This window comes from Pteropus alecto, unplaced genomic scaffold (assembly GCF_000325575.1).
Source record: "Pteropus alecto unplaced genomic scaffold, ASM32557v1 scaffold354, whole genome shotgun sequence".
NCBI lineage: Eukaryota > Metazoa > Chordata > Mammalia > Chiroptera > Pteropodidae > Pteropus > Pteropus alecto.
In genome coordinates, this window is record NW_006435759.1 from 2,357 (window position 1) to 27,310 (window position 24,954).

The 24,954-nt window shown below is 49.7% G+C and overlaps 1 protein-coding gene and 1 pseudogene across 1 annotated transcript in view; one reads left to right on the top strand and one right to left on the bottom strand.

Annotated features, from left to right (window-relative positions):
* Nucleotides 1-767: 767 nt before the first annotated feature.
* On the bottom strand, nt 768-886 carry LOC112479023 (annotated as a pseudogene).
* Nucleotides 887-3,297: 2,411 nt separating this feature from the next.
* The window catches only part of LOC102894476 (deleted in lung and esophageal cancer protein 1), a 31,276-nt gene continuing 9,619 nt past the window's right edge, over nt 3,298-24,954 (top strand). Inside the window, exons 1-19 of the mRNA XM_025046040.1 lie at nt 3,298-3,385; nt 4,080-4,253; nt 4,954-5,090; nt 6,294-6,386; nt 8,920-9,010; nt 9,703-9,865; nt 10,259-10,451; nt 11,171-11,229; nt 11,827-11,995; nt 12,397-12,490; nt 12,720-12,850; nt 12,957-13,115; nt 15,823-15,962; nt 19,786-19,939; nt 20,600-20,710; nt 21,614-21,741; nt 22,278-22,436; nt 23,374-23,444; nt 23,871-24,022. Of these exons, the coding sequence (XP_024901808.1) occupies nt 3,298-3,385; nt 4,080-4,253; nt 4,954-5,090; nt 6,294-6,386; nt 8,920-9,010; nt 9,703-9,865; nt 10,259-10,451; nt 11,171-11,229; nt 11,827-11,995; nt 12,397-12,490; nt 12,720-12,850; nt 12,957-13,115; nt 15,823-15,962; nt 19,786-19,939; nt 20,600-20,710; nt 21,614-21,741; nt 22,278-22,436; nt 23,374-23,444; nt 23,871-24,022 (2,466 nt within the window). The remainder of the gene's footprint in view (nt 3,386-4,079; nt 4,254-4,953; nt 5,091-6,293; nt 6,387-8,919; nt 9,011-9,702; nt 9,866-10,258; nt 10,452-11,170; nt 11,230-11,826; nt 11,996-12,396; nt 12,491-12,719; nt 12,851-12,956; nt 13,116-15,822; nt 15,963-19,785; nt 19,940-20,599; nt 20,711-21,613; nt 21,742-22,277; nt 22,437-23,373; nt 23,445-23,870; nt 24,023-24,954) is intronic.

Here is a 24,954-nt window from a genome sequence, read left to right on the forward strand (position 1 = left end):
GCCACCTCAGGGCAATCAGACTATACTGGTCGCTCAGAGTGCATGTCCGAGCTTCTAAGTATCCTAGCAAGCAAACTGGAGGTTGCATCACTTTTTATGACCTAACTTTGGAGGTTACCTTGGAGTGGTAGAGAAAGTCACTACTTCCTATGCATACTACAGGTTGCAAAAGGGTCACTAAGGTTGGCCCAGATTCCAGGGAAAGATATGTAGACCTTTCTTCTCAATAAAGGGGATGTCCGAGAACTTGTTTCGTGTCTTAAAACTGCTACAGGGGTTATCCTTGGCAATAGTTAATAGTAGGTGTAGCAGGCAACCAGTCCAGATTGGAAGAGGCTCAAAAGGCTTGAGGTTGTGGTATTTCATACAGCAGTCCTAATGGACCAAGGCAGAGCCTAATATTACCTTGATACCAAAGCCAGATACAGGACTAAGAAAATGAAAAACACAAGCCAGTCTTGCTAAAGAATATTGGTGCACTCCCATTCCCTAGGCTCGTGAAGCTGTGTGAGAGCTTCTCTGTCCTGAGATGGGAGCAGAATAGATCATGGACTGTGGATGCTGGAGGCAAAAAAAGTGATGGTAGAAATAGAGACCTGCACCTTATAAGCCAGGGCATTCCTATATTTCATATAGTTGCTCTTTTGTTTTCTTTCAGTATCTTGGTAATTTTTTTTTTTTTTTTTTAAGGTGAGGCAACCCTTCGTTGACCTCACAGATTGCAAGGACCTTGTCAGCTTATGATCTCTTATTTTTTTTATTTTTTACACCTGCAGTGCCTGGTCTTCCTAGGTGGTCTCCCATCCAAGTACTAACTAGGTCCGACCCTGCTTAGCTTCTGAGATCAGACGGGATCGGGCTTGTTCAGGGTAGCATGGCTGTAGACAGTATCTTGGTAAATTAAAAGACATTATATGTATGAAAAAGAACCTAGGTATAGAAATACTAGGTAAAAAACAGCAAACCAGATCAAGCAAGAAGAAACACACACACGTACAGGCACATGCATACAACAGGAGAAAATTGTGTATGACCCGGGAATGCAAGGAACGTCTTCACACTTGGCCTTGAGTTGGCGTTGACTGCCCTGGGCCTATCATGTTTTCCTCCAAGGCTCCCAGTGCTGTTAAGGAAAGCCAGCCCACTCCACAACTCTTATAATTATCGCAGCCCCAGACCTTGCCACGACCATAGCTACCACATATTTCAGTGCACCTCCACCTGCACCTCATTTCAACTGACCATGGGCGAAAGTTTTAGTAAATGTGATGCCGCTGCATACCAAGGGTCATGACACCCTACTTCCCACCAGCTACAGTTCTTATTGCCGCCTGACTGGTGAGAAAGCCAACTCCGGAATCACATCCTAAGGGTCTGCTGTTTTAGGACCCTTCTGATACCAACGATCATAGACTAGGTTTTCCATAAAGCAGAGCCCGAGGTGATGAGGTCGTGCGCTATCATTTACAATTCCAGGGAGGAATGAGGAAAGGGGATGGGAGGAGGGAGAGCCGATAGGAGAATATTATTGAACTGACTGCCATTAAGTGCAATGGATTGTCTTGTCTTGTGGGACATCCCCTAGAAAGCACATAAATGGCTGGCTCCTGCTTTTCATTGGTCTGAGGTTTGCCTCATGTGGCTGGGAGCAAGGCTGTCCAGAAGTATGCTTCAGCCGACAGGAGAGGCAGCTGCCCCGTGAACACCTCCATCTGTAATGACAGCAGCAGCTCCGTGTCCGAGAGAACAGCAGCCTGACTGTGGGGACGGGCTGTTCTGTGCACGTGTGCAGACCTAAGAAGACAAAACTGAGTTTAGTATCCTTGCCATATGGAAAACAATCCCTACCTCACTCCATACTCCAAACAAAATACTTTTTCCAGCAGAGGTCTCAAGGTGGAAGAACAAAAATTTAAGAAGAAAATATAGAAGATATAAAAAGATTTCTTGAAACTGAAGCACAAACCATAAAAGTCGATATATTTTATTATTAAAATTTTAGAAACTGTATATCAGGAGATAAAACAAGTTATAAACTTGGAGGTGTTTATAATATACACCTTAGAAAGAATTAGTAACCAGAATATGTGAAGAACTCCTACAAATTAGTAAGAAAAAGACAAAGTACACAATGTCAAAATGCTAAAAGGATATGAATCAACAGCTCACATAAGAGGAGACCCAAATGGCAGATACACATACAAAAAGATGCTTATCATCATTACTAACAGAATGAAAATTAAAATTACAATATGGGTCTGTCCACAGTTGGGTCTGGTTCATCGATAGATTGGTGCAGTATGTTGAGCTGCCAAAAATGAACTTAAATGTTGATTTAAGGGTACATAGCTGTGAATAAAATAGTGTGAAGACATACTTCAAATTTATGTAGTTGTCATCTGGTTAGGGTCTGGGGTAGCGCTTTTTTGTACTTTTAATGTTTTATTTCATAAGCCAAGGGATGGAAATGTGGCTTTTGTTATATTATAATTTATGCATGTTTTTCCAGTATAAGATTTCATAAAATAAAAACAAAAGATGTGTGCATATATGGAGCTCCTCTTCTGCGTAAGGTGCTGTGCTGGGTGATGATGGAGTTCAGCAGTGTGGGAGTTCCGGGCCTTCCCCTTAGGGGTCTCCCAGTCTGGGAGGCGGGGCTAAGTGGGGGCTGGATGGGTTGAATGAAGGAGAGAGACCGAGCTACAACCCTGGCGTACAGGTACCCCTAACACCTCTCGACTGGGCCCATGGGAAGAAGTGGCCCAAAGGGATATGTGAGGAAGAAGACAGTAAGTAAGAGGTGGGGTGGGCAGAACTCTGGAGCCAGATGTCCTGGGTGTAGATTTCAACCCTGTTACTTACCAGATAAGGGGCCTCTTTGAACTTCCATGTAAAATAGAGTCTCCACCTTCCCTGGTTATTGCAAGGTTGAGCAGGCACATGGCAGATGCTCTGTAAACAATTGTTATTTTAAACAGGACAAAGAAGAGGTCAGATATGTTCCCACCTTCATGTCAACCTGGTATTTTATTTTTTTTTCCTAAAAGAAACAAAAGTAGAGAGATAGCATTTACTAAATCATATGGGAGGCAAGTACGGGTATAAGTGAAATAAGGTTGGCCACGTGTTGGTAACTGTTGAGTACCCATCACCCAGCTCAACAGTTACCAACACGTGGCCATCCTTATTTCACTTATACCCGTACCCGCCTCCCATATGATTTAGTAAATCCCAGGCCTCCTGTCATTCATCCATCCACTCTGCTGTCTAAAAGAGCTCACCTTTCCCTTTGAACAGATGGTGATCTCCCTGCAGAACACCACCGCGACCAGCCGCTACCTGAGAGTCCTTCCACCTTCTACTCCGTACTTCTCTCTGGGATTGGGTGAGCTCGGCGTAGCCGCTGTCTAGACTGCTTCAAAATTACGTGCTGGGCTCGTTCCCAGCTCCTAGCCCACCTGGCCCTCAGGCCCTCACATGGCTCCCGTGTCCTGGGCTTTGGCCCACATCCCCCACCCCCACCCCCACCCCCGGTCCCTGGGGGCCCTTACCTGCCCGCAGCTGCCTGCTCCTTCGGTGAAGCCTCTGAGCCTTGGCAGCTTCTTCCTCGGACCACCTCCCACCAGGTTCTGGTTCTGCCATCTCCTCCCGCTTCGTGCCGTCACTGCCCTCGGGCAAGCCCTCCATGTTCCTCACTTAAACCGCTACGGTGGCTTCCCGCAGTGTTTTTCTCAAGAACCACTCTTATTGTGTCACCCCAGCTCAGAAATCATAGATGGCTCTCTTCTGCCCACAAAATAAATTCTAAATCACAGAGCCAGGCACGGCCCCACCTAACCATTCTGTAGGGACCGTATCACTCCCCTCTGGGTCCCCGCCCTCACAGCCTGCTCCCCTCGCCTGCCCTGGTGGTTCTGCCATCGGCATGGCATTGGCTCAGGAGGCATTCACTCACAGAGCCAGCCCCAGCTCTGATGGGATCTCCCTGTGCCCTCTGGTTGTCACCTGTAGCACCTGAGCCCAAGCCCTGGTGGCTGGCTAGTCTCCAGATCCTCATTTGTTGCTTTTGTCGCCCATAGGGATGTTCCCAGGAAAAGGTGGAATGGTGGCTCCTGGAATGACTTGCCAGTACGTCGTCCAGTTTTTGCCAGACTGCCTTGGGGATTTTGATGATTATATTTTAGTCGAGACCCAGTCAGCCCACACACTTGTGATCCCTCTCCAGGCCCGGAGGCCACCCCCAGTGCTGACTCGTGAGTGTGCGCTCTGCCTCCCCAGGGATTCAGTTAGAGTTGGTGATTCCCTTTAAGGACTGCCTGCTCTCAGGGCCCCTTTGTGGCAGCACACAGCTTGGCAGGGGCTTCTGGCTCCCGAGGAGGGACCTGCTAGCAGCTTTTGCACAGTCTTCCACCATAGCTGGCCCAGATCCTCCTGGTTCCCAGCAGAGGCTGACTCTGAATTACCACAGCAGGGGCAAAGGCCAGCAGCCCAATTAACCCCCCAGCATAGGCTTTGCTGGCCCTGCGCCAGATTACCTGGAGCCCTCAGCAGATGTTGCCTCTGTGGCTGGGGGAGGGGGGTGGCTTGTTTGGGAAACCTGGCTTTGGCGGGGCTCCCTCAGTTACAAGCCTCTTCAGCTAGGCGCTGGCCAGAAGTCGGGACTCTGACCACAACCTCCAGGGCCATGCTGGGTGGCCCTGGCTGCGTCCTGAGTCTACAGTAGGTGCTGACTCCTGCTGCTCTAGCCAGGAGTGTTTATGGTCCTATGACACTGGTGCCATATGGGAGCAGGGCTCAGGCCATGTCCCCATTCATCCTCTCTGCCCTGGGGGCTAGGCAGGGACCCTTCCACAGCTTCTCTGCGCTCTGGCTTGCTCTCAGGAGGACAATGACAGTAGGACCTATTCAGAGTGACGTGTTATTTCTCTTGACCATCTTTTCCTTTGGCTGCAGTGTCCTCCGTGTTGGACTGTGGTTACTGCCTCGTTGGGGGAGTGAAAGTGACCAGATTCCTCTGCAGAAATGTGGGCTTCAGTGTCGGCAAGTTCTGTATCATGCCTAAAAAGAGCTGGCCGCCGTCGAGTTTCAGGGTGAGTGATCACGGATTGCTCAACCTGGAAAAAGGAAATGACCCCCCTGTGAGGGACTTGCTAGAGTGCACGTTTGATTGGAAACAGACAGAAAGCAGAATTTTATAACCTCCGTATCCAACGGTCACAATCCAGATGAGACCCGGTGTGTGTGGAGACCAGCGCCGTACTCTGGTTGTGCCACTAACACACCATGACCCTGGGCGAGTTGTTGTATCACTTCCCTTATCCTTCAAGGCCTGGCTCAATGCATTTATTTATTCAGTCAGTTATTATCGTAGCAAACATTATCCTCGGAGATCACAAATTGGCAGCTCTTTGGCTGCATTCTCTGGGCATATTTTATTTGGCACAGTGCTTAAAAACATTTTTTTTTTTTTTTGAACCAACATTTACAAATAGGGAGATTTCACATCAAAATGTGCATTTCCAGTCTCTGGAAAATTTGGAAGATGTGTAGCCGTGGGCCAGGATTCACGGCGGCCCTGTTGGCTGGAGGAGGATACAGGGCACACGCACATTCCTTCCTGTTTGCCCAGCAACATGACTCCCCACAGCAGCCAGGCACTGATCATCACGCTTGCACCGTTGTTTTCCTTACGCTGTTTTCCTGTGCCTGTGTCTCGGGAAAACAAGTGATAGATCCGGAGGACAGTGTTTTCATTGCTGCTACCTGCCGGGGTCCTGTAGGCGTGGGTTTTGTATCCCTGGCATGCTAAACGGTGTCCTGACAAGGTGGCAGCTGCCCTCGTGACTCAGGAGCTTATAGCCAAGGGTGGGTCAGGATGCAGGCAGACATATAGGCTGGCACCAGCCACATAGGGTGCTGCAGGAGAGAAAGGACTGTGTTTTTTTTAGCCCACCTCCTGGGTGAGGCCTTCTCTCGTGCCTCCTGCTTAGTGTCTGAAACACTGGTCAGTGGAATTCCTTGTACCTCCCTATCAGTGGTCAGCTCTTTACAGGTGCTTTGCAACTTACTCGTCTTTAACCTTCAGAACCTCACCTGGTGCCTGGTGAAGGTTGAGCGGGTGCTTGCCGAATGAATGAGCCTGTTTCTTCATTAATGGGGCACCGGATGGTCTTTAAGATCCTTCACATTGAAACTGGATGTTTGGAGGAGAGACGTTTGTAGTATGAGCACTGGATTTTACAGTTTCTTCCACACTGTTGTACAATCTCTTGATTTTTTTTTTTTTTTTTAAGGCTGTTGCAACCATTGGCTTTGTTGAGCAACCTCCCTTTGGGATCCTGCCTTCGGTGTTTGAGCTGGCTCCAGGGCAGGCCATGTTAGTGGAGGTAGGTAATTAGATGTTGGCATGTATTTCCTCCTACTTATGGCTGGTGATGGCTATTGCCTCAACTGCTTGCATGATTTCATTGGCCTCTGTGTTTTCTTGAGTCAACTATCCATTCCCATCCCAGGTCCCAGCTTTAGTGGTTTCATTATAAGAGCATGTTCTTGCATTCTGTGGGGAGATGTGATTTGACTATCTTATGACCGCTCTTACAGGCCAAGTGCAGAACGCCCTAGAATTCCAGCATGATCCCTGAGCATTGCTTGTCCACACTTAGCCTGGGAGTTACTTCCAGCATCAAAGCTGCCTCTAGGATCTTCCCTTGGTTCCTCAGTCTCTTCTGAACACCTCTCCCCTCAATCTAGTACCTAGATGACGACAGTGGCTTTGTTCTCTCCTGTTTCATCCCCATCTATATCATCACCAAGGCTTGCCTTCCTTAGTCCTTACTCTGAACCTCTGTGGAAGCTCTGAGTCTGACCCCCAGCTGTGGCTTCTCCTTTCCCAACTGCCCTCTTTGGCTCATCATACCTACTCACTGACCCCCAGAAGAGCCTATGAGAAATGGAGATGTCTTCCTGCCCCTAGCTGTGTCTTTGAGTCCCTGGTCCAGGAGTCTGACTGTGCTGTCATGTGGCTGGGTGTGGGGCTGTCACACACATGCCTTCCTCACTAGCCTGCTGAGGGAGGCACTAACATGCAAGAGTAAAAGCTATCTGGTTTCTGGGGAGAGGGGGGCTTTGATCTGCACCTTTCATTGGGTAGTGAGCCCAAAGCCATAGCTTCTCAAACCCAGCTGCACTTTTCAATCCCCTAAGAAACTTGCAAACACACTGAAGTGAGCTCGAGGTTCTGAGTTGGTTGGTTTGGTGTGTGGCCTGGGCAGAGGACTTTTAAAGCTTTCCAGGTGATTCTAGTATGCAGCAAAGTTTGAGGACCACTGCCATCAGCTTCTTTGCTATGGCATAAAGGAGGACTTCCTTTATCAGCTTCCTTCCAGTTTCAGGTGCCTGATGGGGTCTTGTTCTGGAGCTCTGGGGCGATGCTGGCTTATCCATGTCTGTGCTGGTCTGATTCTCCATAAGAATCAGGCCCTTGGGGTTGGGACGGGGCCAGTTCAGGGGCATAGGAGGGCTTTGTCAGTCTCCATTTACTGCTGAGGGTCAGGTTGGGTCCTCTTGGCATATCCCAGGCCTTGTCAGAGGCTTGTCATGGCTTTAAGGAATTGGGGTGACCAGGCTAGGATGTCCCCCGATGCCATCTTCCTGTGATCCCCAAGGAAGGAAGAGGGTAGCAGCAGGAGTCTGTGGGGACCAGTAAATCAAAAGGAGGTACCCCCCTTTTCATTTCTTATGTATTTTGTTTATTGATCGTTGGGAGTTTGTTTGTTTGTTTTAAATTTTATTTATATTTCCAAATAAGAAATAAATTCACATTTAAAAATTCAAAAGATACAAATAGATAAACAGTGAAATTCTCCCTCTCACCCCAGTTTCTCTGTGGCTACCCAGAAGCCACAATCTTACCAGGTTTCTTGACGCCTAAAAAAACAAATGTGCATGTTTTTTTCTTTGTTTCCATTTTTCCTTCACACACATAGTTGCCCACTCTAAACTCTGTCCTGTACCATGTGTTTTCCACTTAATGCTCTATCTTAGGGATCATTCTCATTTTTTATAGCTGCATAGTATTCCACTGTGAGAATGAACCATAATTTAGCTGTTCCCTACTGATGGACGTGAAGATTTTTTTTTTCCTGATCTCTGGCTATGTCTGCAAGTAACTTATAGATACATCAGTCTGTCAAAGTATGAGTCTCCTGGAGGAGACAGTCCTTGGAGTTGCCAACTTAGGGGTCTCTACTCGTAATTGTGATGCGTGTTGTCAAAATCCCCACCGTGTGGCTTGTACCAATTATGCTGCCACCAACTCGTGAGGTTGCCTGTTTCCTCACACTCTTGCCAGTACAGTGTGTTATAAAACTTTTTTTTTTTTTAACTCTTATCTTGGACATTTTGAAACATATACAAAATAGAATAGTTTAATGATCACCTACGTGCTTATTACCCAGGTTCAGCGTTTATAAGCTGTCAGCCAACTGCATCTACATCTCTCTGTCTTTTCCAACCAATCCCCACCCTGTCCCTCTAGATTATTTTGAAGAAAATCAAGGTATCATATCGTTGCATTGATGATAACTAACTTTCTGCTCTTTGCCAGTATAAAGAGTGAAAACCTGTTCTCTGAGGTGCTTTTCATTCATGTTTCTTTTATTAGGAGTGAGGTTAAACGTGTTTTCATTTGTATTTTGGTCTCTGTGAACTTTCCCTTCATATCCTTGCAACACGCTCCCTGCGTTACTCAGGAGTGGAGCCATGGTTGAAACCCCTAACCTTACATAGAAGGTGGGGAGCCGGCAGGGAGGGGAGAGAAAAATGGAGAGCAAGGGAGGGGTGTGTGTCTGAAAGAAGAGGCTGGAAGGTGGGGGTGGAAGCCCCCTAATGGGAGGTATCAGGGCCACCTCTCTCTCCCAGGTCTTGTTCCTCCCAACAACCCTCGGGGAGGCAGAGCAGACCTTCATCATCGTGTGCGACAACTGCCAGATAAAGGAGCTGGTGATCTCAGGTGGGCTTGTGTGTGTGCCCAGTGGTGGGGCTGGAGTGGATGCCCGGGTTCCGGAAGCTGCTTCCTTGGCACTGGTAGTGGCGGAGCTGTGCCCACTCTGTGTCACCGGGCACACTGAGGGGGTGCGGTGGCCTCTGGGCACCAGGACCTTGTTTGGGGCCTCTCGCTCTGGTCCGATCTTTGAGTCCCAAGCCAATGTGGCCTATAGGACAATGCCAAGGAGCCTTCTAGTGAGAGATAGATGGGAACCTGGGGAGAAATCTTTCATCGTTTCACTTTGAAACTCATCTTGATCTCCTTTGGGGAATAGCCAGTGACTAATACATAAACAACCAGAGACCCCCCGCCCCAGGGGATTCTGTAGGGTTAGAAGGGGTACCTTGCTGAACTTCTCCAAGATGCCCCTTCTTTCCCTCCTTCTCTCCTTCCTTCCATCCATCCGGTTTCACTCAGCAAGCATTAATTGAGTGCCTGTGATGGGCTAGGTTATCGGAATCACCTCCATTTGGTCTGTGAAGATGTGGAGATGTGGATCTCTGTGTTAATGACCCCTGACCCTCCTCACGTGTGCATTTCCCCAGGTCATGATCAAAGCCAGTTGCCCGTGGACAGTGGCATGGGTCTTGTGACAGCCTTTGGCTACAGAGTCCTGATTTTAGCCCTAGCGAAATTTCATTACCCTATTTTGTCAGGAGTTGGGCAGCTGGTTGCTTTGGATCTGATCTACATTTCTGGTGAAAAAAGCGAGCCAGAGCCTGGAGAGCTCACAGACTTAACAGCCCAGTACTTCATACGGTTTGAGCCCGAAAACCTTCAGTCCACGGCGAGGAGACAGCTGATTATTAGAAATGCTACGTGAGTGACCCCGTGCGGCAGCCCCCAGCACACAGCCTTCCTCTTCCTCACTTGGCCCCAAGTCCCCAGAGAGGTGGCACTTTCCTTCCAAAGGCCAGGGAGGAGTCTGGGCACAGAATGGAAGGGACCAGATCTGCACTATCCATCATGGTAGCCACTAGTTGCATGTGGCTATTTCAATGGAAATCAATTACAATTCAAATTAAAAACTCACTTCCTCAGTGGCACCAGCCACAGTCAGTACTCACAAGCCATACGTGCCGCTAGTGGCTATCATATCAGACAGTGCAGCTATAAAAGATTTCCATCGCTGTGAGAAGTTATATTGGATAGTGCTGTCGTACATCCTCCTGGACCATCCTTAGCCGGGAACTGTCAATGTTGCCCTCACAGGCACGTGGAGCTGGCCTTCCACTGGCAGATCATGAAGCCCAACCTGCAGCCTCTAATGCCCGGAGAAACCTACAGCATGGACAGCATCAAGTGCCACCCTGACAGGGAGACGGCCTTCTCCATCTCACCCGAGAGCGGAGTTCTCTGCCCCCACACGGACCACGAGTTCATCCTGGGCTTTTCTCCTCACGAGGTTAAAATGACACCATCTCGGCAGTCACACGTGATTGGGTTTTTTCACCCTCTGTCCATGCTACTTAGTGACACCGAAGCCAGAGTTGGGCCCGACCAGAACCCCAGCACCCTGCCGCAGCCGGCACGTGTCTGAGTGGGGCTCAGGGATGTGCTTGCTGTCAGGACGCGGACACTCATTCTGCCCAGTCCTGATCCTGCACACACCTCCTCAGCAGCAAGACCCTGGGCTCCTGTCTCAGCTCTGGGGTCTTCCATGTTTCTACTACGTCATTGAGGACGTTCCCACCCCCTGGCCAGTCCCCAGCAGCCCCCAGAGAGAGTGAGGCGCAGGTTCCCGAGGGTGAGTTGAACACGGCTCCCTGTTCCCTGCGAAGCCCCGTGTGCGAAGAGGGTGCTCAGGAACCCTTGTTGGGAAGATGCACAGGTCTGCCTCTCAACCCAGCATCCAGCCACCTCACCGGCTGTCCGGGGCCCACATGGAGGGCACTGCCCAGGGGCAATGTTGGGGTCTGGAGAGCTTTTCGTTCCTGTCCCCCAGGCCCAGCTGAGGTAGGCTTGCCACACATCCTGGCAGCCACCCCCTTGCCCCTAGGTCGCAGGGAAGGCCTTCCTGGTGGCCAGGCCCAGAGGAGGGAGGAATTCGTGCGTGGCTTCAGCCTTCCCTGGGCCGCCTGGCTGGAATACAGTTTGTTTGCAGGTGCTGTGTTTGTCTTGCAGCTGAGGGATTTTCACAGTGTGCTCCAGATGGTGCTAGAGGGAGTCCCAGAGCCCGTGAGGTGAGCAAGGACTGGGCCCTGGATGAGGTGTAGGCAGCAGGGCCTGCCTTCCCCATGGGGATCCTCAGGAAAGCAACACGAAGGAGTGAAGGAGCCACCTGACCCCTAGCAGGCACGGACAAGGGAGCGTGTTTGCCTCACCCTGGCACCTAGGCTTGGAGTGGGCTCAGCATGCAGGTGACAGAGCCCACTGGACGCACTTTGAGAGCTACGCCCCAAGCTCATTGTTACCCCTGGACAGCCGGGCTGGTGGCCCCTGGGTGGTAGTGACTAATGAGGGAAGGTTTTGTCCCATGCCAGTCATCACTACCAGCTCCTGCCTAAGCGACCATCAGGACGGGTCTCTCTAGCCAGCCTTGGGAGAAATTCCAGGCTGGCTGTTGCAGCCAGGTGCCCCTGTCTCAGGCCTTAGGTTGAGTTGCTGTCACAGCCACAGGCTTTCATCCCTGTTTCAGGACATTAGCTGATGCCTCAGATTTCAGGGGGCTTGGGAGCTGTGGGTTGGGGAACGTTTTCACAAGACAAAGAAGCAAGGGGTTTGCAAGGCCATGTTCTTAGCCTATGTTAGCTCCTAGCTCATGGTGGGTTTGTGTTTAGTTCAGACCTGGAAAACCAGAAAGACCTGTCATACTCTGTGGATGATGTGATCGTCCTGGAAATCGAGGCAAAAGGCTCAGTAGAACCTTTCCAGGTTCTCTTAGAACCGTATGCTCTCATCATCCCTGGGGAGAACTACATTGGCATAAATGTGAAGAAAGATTTTAAGGTACATCCTTCCCTCTCCCCAGCGTAGGCTAGCTGAGATGATGCTGAACTTGGGCACGGGTATAAGGAAGATGTGGCTGGAGGGGCAGATGGTGGCAGAGGATGAGGCTGTTCCCAGGGCCCCTGAACCAACTTGGTTTGCACAGATGCTGGGCCGGGTGTGTCTCATTTTATCAACTTCCCAGCATCCTCCAGATGAGAGGGCTGTGGAACCCATTCCAGCGTTCATGGGTCTCTGGCAGGACACGGTGCCCGCAAGCCCTGCAGCGTGTGTTGGTGCTGTCGGCTGGTTAGAAATTAGCGGGGCGGGCGTCGGGAGGACCCTTTGTGAACCCACAATCCTGCAGTCCTTTAACAAGCACGAGCAGTCTCGGGGAGCCCAGATTGGGGTGTGTCTTTCAGATGTGGAACAACAGCAAGTCACCCATCACATACATGTGGGGGAAGATCAGTGACTGCCACATCATCGAAGTGGAGCCCTGCACAGGGACCATAGGTACTGCGGGGACTGCAGGAGGGGTCGTGACCTGCCTGGGACTAGCTGGGGAAGGAGACCTCAGAGTGACAGGGCGCCGTGCAGGGGTCGTGGTGTCCTGTGACCAGCTCCAGCTGCAGCCTGGCGCACGTGGATGACAGACCAGCAAAGGCCAGACCTCCAGGCCCGGTCACAGAAGGAACCTGCCCCTGCTTCCTTTCTCAACCTCTCGCTTTCCCCGTCTCTCCAGAATCCAACGAAGTTGAGGATTTCGAGTTGAAGTTTACCGGGGGTGTCCCCGGCCCAGTAAGCCAGGACCTGCTGTGTGAAATCAGAGATTCACCCTCGCCGGTGGTGTTACACATTGAGGCAGCCTTCAAGGTGCTGCCGGGAGGCTTGGCAGCTGGGTGGGCCAGACGGGTGGCAGCGGTAGGGCACAGAGGCCACTCCCAAGTATCCCAGTGACGGGCTCCTCTGGGTGTCTCAGGGGCCTGTCCTCGTCATCGACGTCTCAGCCCTTCAGTTTGGTTTGCTGCTCCTGGGACAGAAAGCCACAAACACCATCCAGATCCAGAACATCAGTCCGCTCCCAGCCATGTGGTGCATGAAAGAGAGTCCAGTCTGCCTCCAAGAGAGGCATGAGGGTGTAAGTCGGGCTTGACCGGCTCCTCCTGTGCCATGACTCCCCCCAGGAGCTGATTCACCTGTGTCACATTTGAGCTGTGAAACTTGTGCTGGGGAATTCAGAGGGTTGAGGCCGGGAGAAGAAAAGCCTCCCTGGTGACTTTTGCCTGGCAGTGTCCCCAGTTCTCCCCATCTATGAGGCAGTTGGAGTTCTTTCTGGAGTAGAACTGAACCTTGAACTGGATTTTCCTGTTCCTTTCTCTACCATATAATGCAGACACAGGACACGGGTTTCCTTCTCTGTGTCAGAGCAAGCAGCCTGAGTCAAGAAGAAAGTAGGTAGCTGAGCTGGGTGGGAAGCTTCCAGGGAACGACAGGCCCAGCTGGTTCACCCCAAAGGTTCCAAACTTCCCAGGGATTGTGCCCGAGCTCGCATCTCAAACCCAAAGGCTCCAAAAAGAAAACCCAAGTTTCATGTCCACTCAGATAGTGCTTTTCTGTTTACTATAAAATATAAAATACTAAAAGGGGCTGAGGATTTGCCCACTTGCCCTCCTGGTCAGAACTTCCACATTCAGAAGCCAAGGAAAGACTGTTGCAGCCACACATAATCGTATCTGCTAACATAGGATCTCTTTCCCCAGGGCTTTACTTTCCACTCAAAGGCCATTCTTCACCCGACAGCCCCACCTCTCTAGCTGGGCACTCTGAAACTCAGAAGCTATGACAGTTTTCACTGAGTCATCAACACCATTGCCAAGTGTCTCGTTACACAGGCTTGGAGCTGGCCCTTTCCCTCCCAGGGCTCACTGGTCTCTCTCCCTGGACCGTGGAACCACAGAAGGCTGGGACGGGGGTTGAGGGCAGGATGGCATCAGTGTCATTAGAAAGGGAACTTATCTTCAAGTGAAACCTTAGAGGCCTAAGATCTAGAATAAAATACAACTGCTCTGGCCACCCAGAGACCCACTTTTTAGGCACTCCCTGGGCCATCCTGCCTTTCCCCACATCCCAGTCCCCTGCCCGAGGCGCTTCTGAGGAATCCCTGGGATTTCCCAGAGCAGAGCTGGGAAATTATGAACCTCAGCCAACCTCCTCCTTTGATAGAGGAGGGACAGAGAGGGACGGACTTCTGCAGGGTCACACAGCTAATGAGTGACGGAATCATATGAGACCCCAGGCCTCTAATTCCCAGTGCAGCCACCACCACTGCCCCCCGCCCCACACACACCCAGGGCTTCAAGGGAGATGCACAGGAGGAACAAAGACCAAAGAAATCAGAAGGACTCTTTCCTTACAAGTGGAGCGTGGACCCCAAACTTGAGCCAGAACTCAAAAGCCACTTTTTCTGGGAATAAGGCCTAAGCAGCCTCTAGTGACAGCCAGCAGGTCCCTTCCACCAGTGCCAGGGAGGTGAAACTTCAGAAGCATGAGAGCACAGGGCCCAGGACTGCATAGCGTGGCAGCCTGAGTGGGAGGTGGGGGTGGGAGAAGGTGAGCCAGGCCCATGTGGGGTGCCCTATGCTCATTGTGTTGGTCTCATGGAAGGAAGAGACCAAAGAGGAATAACGTCCCTCCTGGGTGTGATCTCTCAATGACCAGTGACACCCCACTGACCATGGGGCCACTCAGTCAGACTAGTGCTTTTTATCGCAGTCAAGGACAGGAAGAGGGGTAGACTAGAGCCCTCCCCAGGTACGTTCTTCTTCCTAAGCCTTTTCCTGTCCCCTCTCCCTTTGTGAGTCTGGAGTGCGGGGAGGAGGTGGACCTGCCAGGTGAATGAGTACAAGCCTGCTGGCGGGGAGAAATCTGTGGCTATGTGGAAGATTTCCGCCCACCAATTTAGTGACTTGATGGTTTTTCTTACTTAGCCCTTTTCCCGTTTGCCCCAAGAATACTCACCGGCGGCACCTGTGGCTGCAGCCTCCACCCAGAGACAACTCACAGATTACAGTCCTAACCTTACCCCCAAAGTTTGCCACGAAACATCTCGCTTTGCTTATTATTTTAGCATTGCTCTAGTATATTGATAGTCTCTGGAACTAAATGACATCATTCTGTTTATAGCATTCTGTTTCTAGTAGTAGTATTTCTATGCACAAAATAGAGTAATTCTCGGTCCCTGAAAATGTCAAATTCCAGAAAACGTAGCATTCCTACATGTATGTTAACATCATTTTCAAACAGTTGTTAGCCGGGGATTCGTTCAATGAATCCGATGTATGTGTACATTTCTGTTACATTCGGATTAGAGATACAAGTTGTTTAGAAATAACTCCAAAAACAGTTTTTATATTTTATTTTCACATTGAAAACCAGTTAGATTTGCTTCAGCCTCAGAGAATGTGTTTATGTAAAATTAACGCTGGCAGCGAGCTGCACTTTTTTTTTTCTAAACAGGAAATGGGTTAAAGCCATCAGGGTCCTGACCTATGCCTGCTCAGTGGGGTGGGCTGACCTCTCAGAGAGCCACCGTAACTGCCCCCAGCACGGCACCTCCCTCTGCCTTGTTCCTCTCTCAGATCACGGCCAGTCTCACCTGGAGACTCAGTATTTGTCCTCTGAATCCTGAGACTCTCGCTGAGCTGTGCTCCCCACCTGCTTGCCGCCTCCTGTCGCCTAGAGCTGGGGGCAGCTCTTGGATAACCCTGGTTGGGCATGGCCAGCCCCCGGTTCTGCAATCCCAAGTGTCCTCACCCCTTCTCTTTCTGTTCTGACCTCTCAATCAGGTGTCTCCTTTCGATATTGAGCCCTCGAGCGGCCAGGTTCACCCTCTGGGAGAGTGCAGAGTGAACATCACCTTGGAGGCCATGCAGTGCCAGCGTCTGTCCACCGTTCTGGTGCTGGAGGTGGTAGACGGGGCCTGGAGGTGAGGGCGAGGGGGAGGTGGTGAGGAGGGGGCGAGCCAGCACAGCACACCTGCATATTCACCGCGTTATCACATTATGTGTAATTAAGTATTTATCTATAGACATTTCAGAATTTAAAGGTATCAAGACATGTTTATTCTATAAAATTTGGAAGTTACAGGAGAAAATCAATCCCTTACGCAGCCATAACTCGCTAGTATCCTTCCAGTGTGTGCGTGATAAAGGGATGTAAATTAGTGCGTGATAAAGGGATGTAAATTAGTACAAGTTTTTTTTTTTATTCTTTAAACCGTATATGTATTTATACTGTCATTTTTACTGTCATTTTATAGTCATTTTTGCATGTATTTTGTATTTCGTTATGAAAACAAATGCTCATTATTATTTTTTTTTTTGGAGAATTTTTATAAAAATTTATTTGAGCCAAACGGAAAATATGCCTGGAAACAAAATCTCAACGGAGTGAGAAAAATGCCTCTTTATATGCTCATTTTAAATCTTTACAAATACTCCTGAATTATCCTCCAAAAAGACTGTGCCATTTTTTACTTTTGCTTACAGTGTATGAAGCTACCCATCACACCACACTCTCCCAGGGACAGATATTATCTCACTTTTTATCATCCGATGTGGGGTGCAAGGGAGCACCACCAGTGTCTCATTCGAATGTGCTTTTCCACAACTATCAGTACAGGTCTGAGTATGACTCTTTTCCTCACAGGTCACGTGTGGCACCTCGTGGACCTCATATGAAGGTCAAGTCTGTCTTCTCAGGGAGAATGCCTGTAATTAAATCTTTGCTGGCTTCCTTTCCTTTCATACCTCTGTTCTTTCTTCTTTTGTCACTCAGAATGTTTACAGTTGCAGGCGATGGAAATACAGATGTAACCAACTTAGGCAGAAAAAGGAAACCAGTGGCTCCTGTAACTGGGCATTTCTGCCCTGATGATTCCAAGGGCTCCAGCCTTTTTCTCCGTCTGGTCTTCTGCTTCTCGCTCATTCCCCATCTGCCTTCCCTCTACCCTATGGCCACCTCAACCTTCGACTCTGTTTCTCTCTCTCTGTCGGCCTTTCTCTCCCATTGACAAGCGCCCTTAGGCACTCTGCCCTGGGGAATTCAGGTACTTAGAACTCCAGGCTCACATATTTCCAGCTTAACAACCTCAGTGGAAAATGGAACTGGCTTTCTCCACGTGCCACCACCTTGTGACAGGAGGAGGGTCTACCTCCAGAAGAAGCATGTAGGAAATCTTGCCGGATCCATACTACATGAATTTAACCATTTTCCTCATGTTTTCCATCTCTCAGTGTTTTTGTGTTTTGTTCAGGGAGATGGCCTTGGCCCTGCAGGTCACTAATTCAGTCTTTGGTAGACGCCCTTCTTTTGGGAATCATATTTTAAAATTTCAAGCTTTTTAGTTATTGAATTGTGCCTTTTTTATAGTGATCGGTCATGATCTTATGGATCCAGCAGCGTCTCACATTTCTCCAAGGAAACTAATTTTTGTTTCCTCACATTTTGGTTTGGAGTCCTCTTTTTTTGGTTTTTCTTCTATATCTAGTAATCCTTGGCTGCCCGTTCCTGTTTTTGAATGGAAGAGGAAGTTGATTTGCATAAGAGCCTGGTGGTGCCAGTTCCCTCTGAGTAAGAGGGTGTAGGTGTGGAGAGCAAGGAGTGAAGCATATGTGGAAACAGTGCACAGCTACCTGAATTCCATAAAAGGAAGATGACCTTGGGAAGAGCAGTCCAAGTCAAGCCGTGGAGGAAACCTACACTGGCCAGCTACACCAGTCATTCCATTCATTCATTCATTCATTCATAAATAGGAATGTAGGACTAGATCTATTTGGTTGCTTTCCCTCCATCTGCATATTCTCTTCGGTGAAATTTTTACATTGTTTTCTGATTAGATTGTTTTATCGTTACATTTTAAGAGGGTTTTGTTTTTGTTTTTGTTTTTTGTTTTACATATTCTAGGTATGTCTTTTGTCCAATATGTAGTTTACAAATATTTTCTCCCAGTCTGTAAAATTTTGTCTTTTGGAAGAAGAAAGGGCCTTCACAGAGCCAAACTTTTTAATTTTGGTGAGAACCAGTTTATCAAATTTTCCTTTTATGACTTGTACTTTGGGGTCCTAAAGATTTTCTCCTATTGTTTTCTAAAAGTTTTAGAGTTTTACATTTCACATTGAAGTTTGTGATACATTTTGAATTAATTTTTTAGTAAGTTGTGAGGTTTAGGTAGAGCTTCATTTTATTTAATTTTTTGCCTGTGGATATCTTAATTCCTCCAGTATCTCATTTATTGAAAGACTATCCTTCTCCCACTGAATTATTTTTACACCTTTTGTCAGAAATCAGTTGAGACAACTCAAATGTTTTTAAACAGGAGACTAGTTAAACTGGTGTAGTCATACCATGGAATACTAACTACTCAGCAATAAAAAAGAACAAACTATTGATACACTCCACACTTGGCTGGATCTCAAGGGAATTATGCTGAGGGAAAAAAAAGCAAATATCCAAAGATGACACACTGAATGATTCCATTTATATAGTATTTTTAAAATTACAGAGATGGAGAACAGATTAATGGTTGCCAGGAGTTAGGGAGGGAGGAAGAGAGAGAGAGAAGTGACTGTGACTGTGGCTATAAAAATGTCCGGTGAGGCATCCTTGTGATGGACCGTTCTGTGTCTTGAATGGTGGTGTCATATGTGTCTAGACGTGTGATTAAATTGCATAGAAGCAAATATACACAAATTAAAACTAATTAAAATAAATTAATATAAATAAATAAAATAGGAGGTTGACACAAGCAAAAAAACAAAACACAAACCAAAAAAAAAAAAACAACGTGTGCATGAGGTGTGCATGTAAACCTGGTAGGGTCTGAATAAAATTGATGGATTGTATCAATGTTGATCTCCTGGTTGCCATATTGTACTATGGTTATGCAAGATGTTAACCACTGGGGAAACTGATGAAAGATATACAGTATCTCTCTCTATTTTGTTGTTGTTGTTGTAGCTGCATGTGAATCTACAATTAAAATAAAAAATCAGAAGCAAAATATATATCATCTCTATTCGTAGATCACTTTCTAGGTTTTCTGTGTTCCATCAATCTGTGCTCATCCCTCCAGTAATAAATAGCACACTCTCTCGATTACTGTAGCTACATAGTACGTCTTAACATCCAGTAGAGTGATTTTCTATCTTCTTCTTTATAAAAATTTCTTTAGTCATTCTGTCTTTTGTCTTTCCATATAAATTGTATAATCAGCTTGTCTGTATGTACAAAAATCCTTACTGGGAGTTTGTCAAGAATTGTGTTAATACCTATAGATCAATTTGTGGAGAACTGGCATCTTTCCTATATTGACTCTTGTAATTCATAAACACGGCATGTCCCTCCATCTACTAAGTCTTTGATTTCTTTTATCAATATTTTGTAGTTTTCAGCACACAAATCCTGTACATGTTTTATTAGCTTTATACCTAAGTATTTCCATTTTTGAATGGTATTTCTAAATGGTATTGTATTTTTATTCAATAAAAATTTTTATTACCATTTCTAATACCAATTCTAAATGATATTGTATTTTTAATTTCCGTTTCCACATGTTCATTGATAACATAAAAGCGTGATTTATATTTGTTGATTTTTCACCCTCTACCTTTGCTGACTCATTAGGTCTAAGAGTTTTTAAAAAATAGATTCCTCGGGATTTTCTAAATTGACCATCATGTCATCGGCAAATAGGGACAGTTTTATTTCTTTTTTTTCTGATCAGTATGCCTTTATTCCCCATGTTCTAGCTACCTCCCTGTGTATGCCGAGGTGCAGAAGCCCCACGTGTATCTGAAGAGCAGCCAAGTGGAGGTCAGCAACCTCTACCTGGGCGTACCCAGGAAGGCAAACATCACGCTCATCAACGGCACACTCCTGCCCACCCAGTTCCAGTGGGGCGAGGTGAGTGTGCTCACACTGTCGGCACCAGGTCTGCAGCCCCTCAGCACCAGAGGCCCATGTGGAGGCAGACATTGTCCCAGGGTCCCGCCCCTGCCCCCAGAGCAGATGCTTAGCTGCCTCCTCCACAGCCTTCCTTTGGCCTACAGTGCCCAGAAAGCTGGGCTCTTCGAAAGAGCAGCACATCTGGTCTGGCTTTTCCTTGCCTGATTTCAGGGAATCCCGATTCCCTGCCTGAGAATGAGTCTCTGATGCACACAGCCAGACTGTAGCCCCTGGCCGGTCCACACGGCTGTTAGGCGCCCAGCTGAGGCATTGCCCTTGGTGCTGCCTGGAGCCTGCTCTGCATGCCATGGGAGATGGGACCACATTCCTGTGCGTCAGAGGCTGCTGCCCTTTGCTCCCCATCACCCTGGGCCTCCTAGGGCGGCTTGTTTAGTCCAGGCAACCCTTGACAGGTGTGAGGTCCATCCAGGGTGGAGGAGGAAAGAAGCGACCTGTGGTTTATCCCACCAGTGGGCACCTGGCACTGCTGTTCTGCTGTGGGGCCCTGGTCTGCCAGCCTCCAGCAGAGCATACAGCAGTACTGAGCACTCTGTCTGGACTCCAGGTCTACCCTGGGAGCCTAGCACATGACAAAAGGCCCACCCATGTGTCTTCCAGCTCCTGGGACACCAAGCAAGCTTCTGCACAGCAAAGGTCTCCCCCAGAAGTGCCACACTGGGCCCCAGTGAGGAGCTCCAGCTTAGTCTGGAGTTGACTACTCATACCCAGGTGAGTAGGGGTGGGAGGGCACCCAAGGGACTGGGAAGGCACCCTGCAGCTGTCTGCATCCGTGCCACCAGCGTTCTCAGCCTCAGACCCACTCCTGGTTCTTTGTCAACCAGTAGAGTGGGGAAGAGATTTCTTGCATTTGGGTCTGGGAGCCCCATCAGGAAGCCTGGAGCAGGCCTGAAACAGATGTGCCCTGGAACCCACCAGCCACGTCTAGCCTTTGATATCAGTGCAGCCCTCCCCAGGCCATTCTCTGGGCCACAGGTGGGCCCAGCTGTCCAGTAAGCCCAGAGATCCAGAGCAGACCTGCTGCTCACAGCGAGCCCTGTGCTGGGTGTTGCTGGGGAGGCTGACTGGCAGCCAGGCCCCTCCTACGAAGGGTACAATGTCTCTGTGGCACGGCCCACAGCAAAGCCATCAGGGCGGCATGTAAATAAGAAACTTGTTCCCTCAGAGATTTGCAGACCTAGGTCCAAGTTCCTCACTGGCCAACTCGGGGACAGTGGGCTTTCTTGCAGAGCTGAGCCTGAGCTCAGGGTGCAGACGGAGGGACCCTGGCCCGGCAAGGAGCAGACCTCCCTCAGGAAGGGTCTGACTTCTGTGGTAGCAGCTTCCTCAGAATAAACGTGCAGCTTCTCCAGAGATCCACTTTGAGGGTCTCCCTTCATGCGGGCCTGCCCAGGTCTTTGAAGCAGGCACAGCCTAGAGCCCTGAGGAAGGGGCCAAGCCTCCTGGGGGCAGCGTGTGGGCCCGCAGGCTGGGCCTGTGCATGGTGGCTCACTGGAGGGCATGGGAAGCCCTTCCACAGGGAGCCTGGACAGAAGTCAAGGCCTGTGAGCTGAGTGCCCACCTCAGCCCTGGGCCTTACCTGTGGTGACGCGCGTCTGCCGGGCTTTCTTCTAGGAAGAGCTGACGGATCTGGCACTCCCTTGTACTGTGTCAGGCATGAAGGAACCACTGGTTCTGGGCATTTCTGGGAAACCCCAGGGACTGCAAGTGGACATCACCATCTCTACAGAGGGCACTGATAGGTGAGCCCAGGGCCCGGGCCAGGTGACCGTGTGAAGAACCAGCATTGCCCTGTGGTACCTGCCTCCTTTCCACCGATTCCTGCAGCCAGGAAGAAGAGGCCACAGTGTAATCGTGGTTTCTGACCACCTCTGTAGGAACAGATCCCTCTGCCCCTTCTTGCCCTCTGTGTGATCTCCCCCACCCCCCACCCCACTTGGAGGCATGGTGTCCAAGCAGGTAGGGGATGTCTGGGGCAGGGCAGTGGGCACCTTAGGCTTCTCCACATGAGGCCCGCAATTGGGAGACTCTCCAGTCTGCTCCTGGCTGGGGGAGTCGTGGAGTCTGAGGCCTCTCTTGGCATCAAGGGCAGACAAGAAGGGTGTGTCTGCGGGGTAGCAGCTTGACGAGAAGTGAGTCCAAGGACAAAGCCTGGTCTCTAGGCAGCTCTCGCATCCCTGCCCAAAGTGGCTCACTGGGCAGGACCAAGGGTGGTGTGTAACCTGGTGCCCTTGGGCACGGGGCAGTGTCCCCTCACAGAGCTGTGGCTATACCACAGGGAGGAGCTCCACCTGGACTTCGGCTCGACAGTGCCACTGAGGACCTGCGTGAATCGCCAGCTCATCTTGACCAATCGCTCCCCAATCCAGACCCCTTTCACCCTCAAGTTTGAGTTCTTTGGGAGTTCTCCAAACAGCCTGAGCCAAAAACCCAGCCTGTAAGTCTGGTTTCTCTCAGAGGCAGTCACCTGGAAGGACATGGCCAGGTGGGGTTTGCCCGGTGGGGCCTCTGCGTGGCTCAGGCGGCCAGAGGCTGGTGGGCGTGAGGAGTGGGAGGATGTGTTTTCACAGGGAGACATGGGAGATGCGGAGAGGAAATGCTTCCTGCTGCCCACCCCCCAGACCCTGAGAGGGCCTGTGGCAGAGGCTGGGATTGTGGCCCCATCTCCTCGGCCTGGCCTGCTGTGGTGGAGGGCTTCTGATAAACCAGGCCATATTCAGGCCAGTGGATGAGGGAGAAGTTACTGGAGGTGGAGGGAACTGTGTGGGCAGAGATGTGGCAGTGAGGCATTCTGCAAAGCTGTAAGTTGAAATCAGCCACAGAGAAAGTTATTTACACCACAGAAATGGGCAGTTTGCTAGCACCTTACTGCGAACACCTCACTGCCAGATCACCTAAGGCTGGGGAATCCAATTTACAAACCACCGCTGTGGGTGGTGGGGAGCCACCAACAATTTCTAAGCCATCAACTTTCCCACTCCAGAAAAGTTAGTGTGCACTCACAGCTGGACAGGTGCAAGCAGGAAAAACTGGAAATGGGCCTGTTGCAGAAAGCTGGGCAAGAGATGGGGAGTCTGGGCTGCACTTGCCTCCAGGGGTCACCAAGGCACAGAGCCTGGGGAAGAGGAGCTTCCTACCCTAGAGCCCTCCTGATTTTCTTGGGGGGCAGACCCTGGGGCCCGTGGGTGGTTTCAGGTGGTAGGGGTGTGGCAGGAGCAAAGACCGGGGAAGGTGAAGGAGACCTGACCAGCTGTCCCCTGGGCCACCACCTTCTGCTGGGTACCTGGTGAGAGGCTGGTTACCAGGAGAGGTGGCTCAGGCCTGAGGATAGGCCCAGATGGCTTGTTGTGATTTCTGTGTCCTATCTGGAAAAGCCCCGATATCTCTCCCGCCCTGCTGAAGACAGCGCGGATTCGCAAGAAGTTGGCCAAGAAAGAGCAGCTGGGTAAGAGAGCCCCAGGGCAAGCACCGAGCCCAGGTCCAGCCGGAGTGGGGTTCTCCGTGGCCTCCTGAGGATGCGGGCTGGCGATGCAGCAACAGCATCCTGGCCACCGCAGTGTCTTTTCCTGCGAGGTCCCTGGGACAGCTGTGGCCCTCCACCTGACAGCACCCCTCTTTTGAATGAAGCCATCTCCTTGATAGGGCATAAGGCTCGTGCACAGGGCCTGGATTTGATTTGGGATGGGTGGCAGCTCAAGAGGAAGGGCTTCCATTGGAGCCTGGGCCCATGGGAGGTGAGAGAGGCTGACCCCTGAATGCTGGGCTCCCAGAAGCAGTCTTTCGCTGGACCTATAGGGTGGCTTGTCTGATACAGTGCTTTGCTAACACTTGAGGGTTTGGACCTCATTCCCCTTTCCTGGTTCTCCCCCAGATTTTATGGAAAACATGTTGTCTCATGGGAAAGGAGCTGCCTTCTTTCCCCACATTTCCCAGGGCATGCTGGGAGCCCACCAGCAGCTACCCATCGACATCACAGGCTGTGCGAACATGTGGGGCGAGTACTGGGACAACCTCATCTGCACGGTGAGGGCTTGCAAGTGGGTGATGGCCTGGGGCGCCAGGGGCCTGACCCTGGCCCTTGCCTTCAGGCTCTCTCTTTTCCAACACGTGGCCCTCAGCCTCTCGCATCTCACCAAGTAGAAAAACGATGGTCACTGAGCTGGGGACAGGCATTTGCATTCGCAACAACTACTAGGATTCAGGCAGCAAGCATCCTAGGGAGCAGTGGAACTTTCCACACCTTTTCCCGTGAGGTCCTATGAGGCTGGGGCTGCACTGAGGAGGGCAGAGGAATCAGGCCGCCTACCTGGGCCAGGACCCAAGACCTGGAGCGGGGAGTAAGTGCAGATAAACAGTAATGTCCTCCCTGAGCCAAATCCTCTCCTAGCCCTCAGTGCATTCATTTATTCTCCCATCAGTTCATTCATTTACTTACTCATTCAGCATGAATTGAGTACCTACTGTGTATGGGTTGTTATGCAGGCCACTAGACTGTGGAGGATACAGGGATGAATAAGATAATAGACAATAGCAACAAGGAGCTCTTAGTTTATTATGGAGGGATAAAACACATACATCATCCCGCACGATTTAGTTATGGCATAGAAGATTTTCATAAACTATTTAGTATATAGGACAAGTTAATTATAGTAGATAATTGCTTTATATTGCTTGTATCATGTATGACAAAGCGTTGATCACCTCAATATGCAGAGAGTTCTATCTAACAATAAGGGAGACAGAGCATCCCAGGTGGGCAGAGAATGAATAGGCAATTCAGGAATGATTCAGGTGACCGATGAACATATAGAATATGTCATCTGTGGTAATTAAAGTCACACTGAAATGCTGGTTTTGGTAAGAGTCGCAAGGTTTAAAAGTTGTTGGTAGAGGTGCCGGGGTAAAGGTGCTCTCAGGCACTGCGAGTGGGCATGGTGGGAAATTCATACCGCCCT